This window comes from Squalius cephalus, assembly GCF_949319135.1.
Source record: "Squalius cephalus genome assembly, chromosome: 4".
Taxonomy (NCBI): domain Eukaryota; kingdom Metazoa; phylum Chordata; class Actinopteri; order Cypriniformes; family Leuciscidae; genus Squalius; species Squalius cephalus.
Genome location: NC_137125.1, coordinates 46413665 through 46423522, shown reverse-complemented (window position 1 = coordinate 46423522; position 9858 = coordinate 46413665). Strand labels below are relative to the sequence as shown.

The following is a 9858-nucleotide window of genomic DNA, read 5'->3' as shown; positions in this document are numbered from 1 at the left end:
CACCCAATAAAATAATAATAGATCAGTCCGTAGCGTAGGCCTACAGGACATAACCACCAGTGACCGCTTACTGGAACAAGTTAGAAAGGCCTATATCTGTTGAAATAAAAGTGTGGATGCTTAAATCTCTTTCCTTTTTAACAATCACGAATGTTTTGGCAAGATGTTTCAGGATTTATTTGGAATGAAATTTATAATGAATGTCTGTTGTATTGGAAGGATGTGGTAGGCTCTTTTGATTATGATCAATCTAAAAAAATGCCAATTAAATGTAATTAATCTGATCTTGTTACGCGCTAAATTCCACATTCATAAATCTAAATGCTAAACCTCTCTTTCTTGTTTTTATGAAAGAACTTTAAAAAATACCTCTTTTCAATTATATATTGTCTGAGAACAAAAAAGTCTTAAAAACATTATCTGTTTGCAATTATTGTCTTTTTTCAGTGTCATGTAATTCTCATTATTTGTAATCCCCCCAGTTGTTGTTTTTTGTTTTCTGTTGTTATTTATTACTTTGTTTTGAGAATCAATACAAAAATGCTGTTCGTGTTTCTTTATTTGCATGTCTTGAAGTAATATAGGTATAATAAATAATAATAAAAATTATAATAAAATAATTCAGTATTATCAGTATTTCATGTTGAGGTAACTGGATTAGTTTACTATTTTTAATACGATTATATAAGAAGAAAAGAAAAGATGGAATATATTTATACGTTTACCTTGTCTTAGTGAATGTACTGTATTTAATATCATGTAAACATATTCAGCACCCTGTCAATTCTTTGGCAAATGATTGATGCATGTCTTATTATGTCTGTCTGTATGAATTTTTGAAAGATGAAATTTTGAAATTAAGAATTTTTTTTTAAGTTGTTGAAAAGAAAAAAACAAGAATGGACAGTACAACATCAACCTGCAGATGAGCTAATGCAAAATATTCAGTATCAATCACAAAATAAAACTAAAAAACTTAAAATTATTTAACACATTTAAAATTTAAAATGGACCATCACACAATAAACTGCAGTTGAGATCGGTGTTTAAATGTGTGTTATTTATTTATTGATGACCAAAATTATTCGTACAATTATCTTTGCATACCTTTTTGTTGTTATCACTAAAATGTATTAAATAAAATTGCATTGGGAATTGTTATGCTCTAAACTGATTTGAAATTGTGTCATTGGATAGTGCTGTCAACTGCCTAAAATACTGTAACTAAAAATTATTTCCCTACATTTTCTTTTGTCCACTATCCTGCAAATGTTCTTTAAAAAAAAATGAATTCATTAAGTTCATTCAAATTAATTCATTGATTAAAAAACATATCTTTTGAGTATCCGTTGATATCAATAGAAAAATAACAGAATGAATCTAATTTTGCGGCGCATGTAGCATTTCATACAAAAAGATTTGAAATAGCATAAAAACATAAGGCACTGATGCATTAGAAACAACATAAGAATCTCCCAGTTGCTCCAGAACTGTAATATGATTTGATGAAGAGGCAGTGGGTGTGGTCAGTGAGTCATATGGCTCCTCCCTCTTTATTTGACTCCTCCCCCACATCATCATAGTCTGTTTTTAAAAACAAAAGCAAACTCATATTTTCATTGTTATAAATGCACCAAGATTTAGTTTAAATGAGAAACATAACAAATAAAAATTAAATATGCTATAGAAATGTTCAATAACCTACCCAACAGGTTCTTCTCATCTTCACTGCTGTTCTTCACATCATCATACTCCTCCTGATCTCCCTCTGATTCACATGTGAAATAAAAACCTCACATTGTAGTTTATAAATCAGCTTGTGTCATTAATGATGTCATTGATCTCTTTCACCTCATGACTGTCTGAGATTATTAGATTTACTCCTGATAAAGTCGTGATGATTCATTAATGGTAGAAATGTTCAATATTAGTGGGTGAAGGTGATCATGAAATGCAGTTCTGTGTGACTCACCTGTAACATCTCGAAAGATCTGTCCATTAATGATGACATCATCATAATGCTCTGGTGTGTCCACTACATGAACATATAGACAGAACAAACATTGCAATAGCAAAAACAATACATAATATCATAAATCACTATAAAAGGATTATGGAAAATACACCAATAACATTAAAAAGTAAACACCGTTTTTGATAGAGTTCTGTCCACTTGTCATTACATCATCATAGCTCTCAGGTGTGTATTCTGTAAATTTAACATGAGAAAATATATTATGTATATATATTTCTATATACAGATTTTAATATATTTTAAATATTTCTTCCTATTATAGAATAACCGAACGACACCTGTCTCACGATCTGGTTTCAGTCCATCAGTGATGACATCATCATAGTATCCCGGTGTGATTTCCTTCATCTCTTCTGCATCAACACAGAATATGTTTGGATACAAAAGCCAAAATATGTTCTTGTTGCAGGTCATGAGAGCATTAAGTTATTAATCATCTGGAAATAAATCATGAGATCAATTAAAAAGGTCACTGACCTTTCAGGCCACTGTTGTTGGTGACATCATCATAATATACAGTCTTAAAATCTTTTGCTAAAATGGAGAACAGAATTTCTATCTATTAATAAACAGCAGTGTTTAAAGGGTATTGAGTTAGTCAAATATTTAATAGAATTTGTTAATTACATTTATTTATTTAGGTTGAATTCAATGAAAAAATATTTTGAGTGGAATGAATATGCGCTTCTGCTGTCTAACCTGAGAGAAGCTCATCAGCATCTTCATACCCAGAATGCAGTTCTTCAGAGACGAGACTTCCTGTTAAAGGAGAGAAAAACAGTCAGAAACATGTTCATCATCACAAACAGACTGAATCCTCATTTCCATTGGATCAAAAAGCATTACAGGCAGAAATCCCAAGTTTTAGGCCTATTAGCAAACACACATGTATCCTCACATGAACCCATTCCTCACTGCCTTCCAGAAATACACACAGGAAGAGACAAACACACACACACACACACACACACACACGCACAAACATATGAACTGCTCCTTATTACCCTCTAAAAATACATACAGGAAGAAACACACACACACACACACACACACACACACACACACACACACACACACACACACACACACACACACACACACATAAACATGCACCTGCAGCTCTGTGGTTTTCTGTGAGGAATTCTCTGGTTTGAAGCCGGAGGTTTAACAGGACTAATAATAGATGAACATCAAGTGTCTGACAGACTCTCTTATTAATCATATTAAATAAGATTCACGGCTCATGTCTCACCTCTCTGAGTGAAGTGATTGTGTCTGTGATGAATCTCCTCATAAACGGCCTCAGTCGTCGTCCTGTGTCTCCTCTTAGAGAGAGCTGTGAGTGTAGACAGACAAACCTGCTATCAGTTCACAACACATGACTGATCACACACTGAATAACACACAATATGACAGTCTCTGGATCTCTCCTACCTCTCCTCATCACTCGGTTCTGCTGAATCAGTATAAGCAGTGGCACTAAGAGCAGTAAGAGCAAAACTCCCAGTACAACCACAAGCACAGAGAGAGACACTGGAGGAGTTTGTGGAGGAGTGACTGATGTTGAGCGCACTGTCTGAGAAACTGGAGGAGAAGCTGATGTTGTTGTGGCAGGAGTAGTGGACACTGACTGATCTGTCAAATCTGACAAAACAGACACAGACAGATTAAAAATCATGCAAATACACAGTTAGTAGCACTAAAATGATGTGAAAATGACTGATATTGTTCAGTGTTTTGCTCTGACTTGCACATGTGAGTCCAGCGTGCTCTTTGTGGGAGCAGTCAGTGTGGTTCTTCAGGGAGAGAGGACAGTCCCACAGGTGAATCTCATTCCCTCTGCACTCGACTCTGTTCAGCCACACAACACCTTTACCAGCACCAAAGACTGAATTCCCATCAGCCCTCAGTGCTGCTCCACAACCCAGCTGCCTGCAGACCACCTGAGCATCGCTGATGTCCCACAGATCAGCACAGACTGAACCCCACACAGCGTTATGATACACCTCCAGCCTCCCAGAGCACCGGCCCAAACCTCCCCTCAGTCTGAGAGGAACATGATCTAAATCACACACAGCAACATCACTGACCAGCAATACATTTACAATGCATTTTATTACTATTTAAAGTTGTGACAAATTATGAATGTGGAAGGTGGATTCAGTGTACAAGTGCTCAGATATTATTAATTCAAGATACTGTGAATAAATAAAATACATCCTTATAATTATCTTACTTGAACACTGTCTCTGGTGAGGAGATTCTGAGGTAGAACATGTCAGACGACTCCGAGGAGATTCAAGAGTCTGCTCCTCTAAAATTAAAACATTAAAATTTAACTCAATACTGAATAGAAAAATTATAAATATTAATAATAATTATAATGAAACAAACATGACGTTTTCTTAAATCAGTTAAATATGATCTGACCTGAGCAGGTGATCTTGGCCGCTTCACAGTCATTCTGTCCCCAGGGTGAAGATGGACACTGCCATAGAGTGGAATCATGACGGCGACATTTAAAATAATCAAGCCAATTATGAGACTTCAGTCCCTCTGAAGAACTGGGTTCACTTCCAGATCTTCCACAGTTCAGCTCTTGACAGATCAGACTCGCCGTGTCTCTGTCCATCTTGTTGTAACACACATTACCCCAGGATCCATTGTAGAAAACCTCCACATTCCCTTCACAGCCCTCAGTTAACCTGATCTCTTTAAACTCTAGATGGAAAAGGATGAGATTGAGAATCAATGCATTTAAAACAATTAGCTCTTCTTCTTAATGTCTTTTTATAGAATTGGTCTCAACTTTACATATATAAAATGGAGGACACAAAAAATGTGGAAACATATTTCATGCATTAGTGTATAAATATATAAAACACTAAGTTTTTTCTTTAAATCGCTTGCACAACATTTCTGAAACTTAATTTTTTTAAACTCACAAAACCACAAAACATGAACCCAAGATGTAAAACATCACACATCTCTTGCAAAAGCAAACACTTCATTTAAATCTATATTACAGTTTTTTTTTTTATTGTTTTACACACTTTGTACTTGAGGCCCACTTAGTGTAACCATTCACTCATACACCTAATCTTCAGACCAAGTCTGCAAAACTGCAAGCAGTCAATGTGAAAAATGTAAAACACAGCTCTATTGCATCTTTTGCTTGTTCAGTGCAGTGGAGTGTACAGGAGTTTATCATACTTACATGTATGTGCACAAATACTGTATACAGCATGTATGGTCAATCGATAAACTTTACAGTTATTGAACTGAACTGACTTGAGCTGAATAATGACACTATTGGCTTGTTAGAGCTGCTTTACAGCAGAATTTAAAATTGTTACAATTGTGAAGCTTCTTTGAAACAATCTGTATTATATAAAACGCTACAGAAATAAATGTGAAGTGACTTATTCAGTATATATTTATAAAATAAACAGAAATCCAAGGGTCAAAAGTGTATTTGTTTCTCAAAAATTGAGTTTTAATTTCTAAGTGATCAAATTAGGTATATTTACACTAAAAGAAATGCAAGAGGGTAAAAATCATTTCTTTCTTTCGGAAAAACATTGCGTTTTAAATCCTAAGTGATCAATTTATGTTTTCACACCTGATCATTGGGTGTCGGTAATTGGAAAATGATTGTGGGATTTAAATGGCATGTGTTTTCTAAAATAACACAAGAAAAACACTAGTTTTGAATAATGAGAACTATGTTAAGCATTTTGCAAAAAGTTTGTTTTACAAATGCAAATAAATGAGTGTAAAGCAGATAATGTGTTTCTTTATTTACACTTTGTCTTCTGATCCAGTCAGTAATAGTACTGTACTTTCATTCACTAAAAAGAACCAAACCATTAGAGATCTCTGAGCTCAGAATGTGTCCCGAACCCAGAGTACTCCCCCCGTATCTCTGGTTAGGATAGTAACCAAGTGTGAGGAGACGGGGTGGTGGAGGGATGCAGAAAACACTGTCGAGGAACATAGGTGAGTCGGCTACGTATTTATAGGCCCCGTTTCATGCTGATTGGATAGATCATTTGAACGTGCTCCCCCCGAACTCTGTCAATACAACTTCAGTTAGTGCTGTAGATTTATAGTGTCATACGGCAGCTCAACTTTAGAAAACTCTGTCAGAGTATTTTAGTACAGTACTAGATTTGAAAAATGCACTTGTATTAACATATACACTTGATGTATATTTAACGTGTATAAGTACACCTGATCACATACATAGGTTATTGAAATGTTTAAAATATTGTCAAGTTAGTATTTAACATATTGTTTGCTGTTTACCTGAGCACACGACTCCTACATCCTCCTTGTGTTGACAGTCATGATTCCCCCAGCCTGGAGAAGAGCAGTTCCACAGGGACGTCTCATTCCCCTCACACTCCACCTCATCCAGCCATATGGGTCCAGAACCAGGACCAAACCAGGCTGGTACCTGCTGGTTACTGAGGGCCACTCCACACTGCAGCTGTCTGCACACCACATGGGCATCTTTAATATCCCAGGAGTCATCACACACTGTCCCCCATGAGCCGCTGTGAAAAACCTCCAGCCTCCCTGCACAGTCTCCCCCAGAACCCACCAGCCTGATGGACCCGCGACCTGATATTCAGAGAGAGAGAAAAACAGCACTTGTACATGAACAACTCATTAACAACTAAAGTATCTTCCCAGATGATGATTTTCTCACCACAGTTTTTGATTGACAGCTGTTGTGTGGAGCTGCAGTTGAGAGTTTGTGGAGAGCTGCAGTTCCCCAGATGAGCTTTACTCTCTGGAGAGTATTTATTTGTAATTCAGTATTTATCTAAAACAAATACAACATTTTAATCTGAAACCAATGACTTTATCACAGTGTGAATTTGCTCACCAGAGCAGACGACCCCAACATCTCGTCTATGAGAACATTCAGCTCGACTCCATGAAGAGACGGAACATTCTGAGAGTTGTGTTTCTTTCCCGTCACAATCAAACACATCAGCCCAGATTTCACCACTTCCCTCTCCAAACCAGTCTGATCCCACAACAGACACAGCAATCCCACAATTCAGCTGTCTACAGAGGACACTGGCAGCTCTCATATCCCAGCATGCATCACACACTGTGCCCCATTCATTGAGGAACCGAAGCTCCACTCTTCCAGAACAGGAGTCTGAGCCGTTTACCAGTCTGAGGTCAGTGTAACCTGTGCAGAGAAGTGACAGCTTATTTAAACATGAAACTAGAATAGATTGAGATAATCTATAATACCAGATAATTGAGCAACACAACATCAGTATATTAGAAATGTAATTTATCTAAACAAATGCCAAATGTTTATACTTAACCAGAACAAATCACTCCCACATCATTGTCATGGGAACAGCTGTGTATCTGTGAAGATGATCGTGAACAGTCGTCTATTTGAGACTCATTTCCTCTGCACTGAATCTCCTCTGACCAAACTCGACCCTTTCCTTTTCCAAAAGCATCTTCTCCCAGCACCTGTACAGGAGCCCCACAGTCCAGCTCTCTACACACAACCTCTGCATCCTGCTGGTCAAAGGCAGCGTCACACACTGTGCCCCATCCTTCTGTACGAAACATCTCCACTCTCCCAGAGCACAGGTGAAACCCGTCCACAAGTCGAAGTCGTTGCTCTGAGTCTTTGAATTATAAAGACAGATAATTAATTAAACATCTCTATTCACCTGGAACACTAGAAAAATCTTAATTAAATTTTGGCATTTTGTATTTCATTAATTCATTTAATCTGCACTTATTTTATCTGTAATTTTATTTTTCATCTGTAATTTTATAATCTTCATTAAATAAAGAATGTAAATAAGATCAAATCAGGCTGTGAATAACAAGACATTACATAGGCCTATTTAGTGGGGATTCTCTGCATCATATTTTATTATAAGAAAGAAAATAAGGAATGGGGATAAATATAATATCACGAACAAAATAATTAAACAGATTGCATGTTTCATAAGATTGACTGATGAAGTTTGTCCTCACCAGCATACAGAAATATTACATTGCTTGAGTGAGAATTATGAAAGAGTGATATGATAACAAGTTGAGGGGAAGCTTACCTGAACAGACGACACCAGCATCAAGACCATGATTACAGTTCCGTGCTATATCATATCGGCTATCTGAACTGCAGTCTTTCAGTGCAGTCTCTGATCCACTACAGAGCATAAAACCCATTGAAATTGGTCCTGATCCTTGTCCAAAGTGAGCGTCATATGTTGCTTTTACAGCCGTCCCACAGTCCAGCTCTCTACACACCACTGCAGCATCAGCAATATCCCACAAATACTGACACACTGTTCCCCACTGACCATCATGAAGAACCTCCACTCTTCCAGCACAGGGATTATTGCCATTCACCAACCTCACACTCACACTGTCTACACATGAGCGAAAGGGAGACAACTAGTAAATATACCAATGTAAGTGTAACATTACATGTAAATGATTTCAGCTCATATTAAAGTATAAAGTACATCTTTATGTACCTACCAGAGGTGCTGAGTTTTACCATATAGCACAGAAACATCAGCATCAGACAGCTCTTCATCTTCTGCTCGACACACACTCGTCAGCTCAGAATGCAGCACAAGTTTCTCCTCTGCTCCCTCAAACACACTGAAGAAACTGGCTCCTGTCAGTCCCCTAAAGAGAGAGAGACTCTCACAGCTGCCAATGACACTCACTGTTACCTTATTAGACACAACAGAGGAAATCATCAAACACAATCACTGACAAATCACACAGCAGCATTTTTATTTTCTCCATATATATCAATAAAGTGTGAGCGCTGATGAGCGGGACTCCTCCTCCTCCATGAAAAGACACATGAAAAGTAAAGTCACACTAAACTTAAAGGAGATTTATAGAGAAACACTACAGGTTATATTCAGCATCAAAGCCTGTCACTGCACACAGGAGATACAAGACTGATGACTGATTTTTGTAAGTCTGATCACTTCAAACACTTGTAACTTAGTAGAAAATATTTTTTTCATGAATTATTTGAATAAATGTAGAATTTTAATCTCATTGTTTCTGGATAAATTATGCATAATATTACTAAATGTGGAATATACTGCTTTGTTCTTTTATTCTAAAAATACAATTGTATTACACCATACTACAATTATATTGTTGCTAAGCTATTCAGATGTGTTTTTATTAAATAAATTAAATATTATATATATAGTGTAAACCTATTTAAAAAAATAACAGCAATGAATTTGTGTTTAGTGCTGTATTTGTCCAGTAGATGGCAGCAAAACACCTCTTATTGTAAAGACTATAGTGTTGCACATGAGGGAGAGTGAATCAATGGGTTTTCTTCACTTATAGCAACATTTATAAGTAACTTGTTTCATGCAGTAGAGCTCATTTCACTGCACATTGATTTTACACTTTATCTGCTGTTGGGCCATTCCACCGAATGGGTGACATTTGCTTGTTGTAACTTCAAAATTAAACTTTATTTTTTAATCTTTTTTAACACTGAATCTAATACTACACATATTTAACTCAGGCAACTTTATTTTTCATAAATCTCAGGCAACTTTATTTTTTACAAGGTTTCTAAGCAGAAGATGGACGCATGTTTTCTCAGTCCTGTTGCCGAAACTCATGTGCCGTTTAAAAAGCATGTCAGTTTATTCCTTTGTTTCCCCCACAGTTAAGTGTTTATTTTAAATAAATTGTTTGTTATATTATTAAATAATTAATATTTGTGACAACAACAACAACAACAACAAAAACAAAACAAAAAACACTATTAAGTCAAG

The 9858-nt window shown here is 36.3% G+C and overlaps 1 protein-coding gene across 1 annotated transcript; it reads right to left on the bottom strand.

Moving 5' to 3' along the window:
- Positions 1 to 1041: 1041 nt before the first annotated feature.
- LOC307157501 (scavenger receptor cysteine-rich type 1 protein M130) lies at positions 1042 to 8793 on the bottom strand. The gene is made up of 18 exons (XM_079869416.1): positions 8573 to 8793; positions 8140 to 8460; positions 7387 to 7704; positions 6930 to 7244; positions 6750 to 6833; positions 6344 to 6661; positions 4466 to 4756; positions 4272 to 4349; positions 3783 to 4097; positions 3470 to 3679; positions 3288 to 3371; positions 2735 to 2794; positions 2513 to 2569; positions 2314 to 2388; positions 2150 to 2209; positions 1973 to 2035; positions 1706 to 1768; positions 1042 to 1584 (listed from the first exon to the last, which is right to left on the bottom strand). Exons 1-18 carry the CDS (start codon positions 8628 to 8630, stop codon positions 1535 to 1537), a joined length of 2820 nt encoding a protein of 939 aa, XP_079725542.1. The 5' UTR covers positions 8631 to 8793; the 3' UTR covers positions 1042 to 1534.
- Positions 8794 to 9858: the final 1065 nt, after the last annotated feature.

Excerpts from the sequence above, each read along its gene's own strand:
- LOC307157501 (XM_079869416.1), bottom strand. The coding sequence starts at position 8,630 with ATGAAGAGCTGTCTGATGCTGATGTTTCTGTGCTATATGGTAAAACTC. Across the intron at positions 2,570-2,734 it reads TGCTGATGAGCTTCTCTCAG|CAAAAGATTTTAAGACTGTA; the intron begins GTTAGACAGCAG and ends TCTCCATTTTAG. Across the intron at positions 2,210-2,313 it reads GAAACCAGATCGTGAGACAG|AATACACACCTGAGAGCTAT; the intron begins GTGTCGTTCGGT and ends TTAAATTTACAG.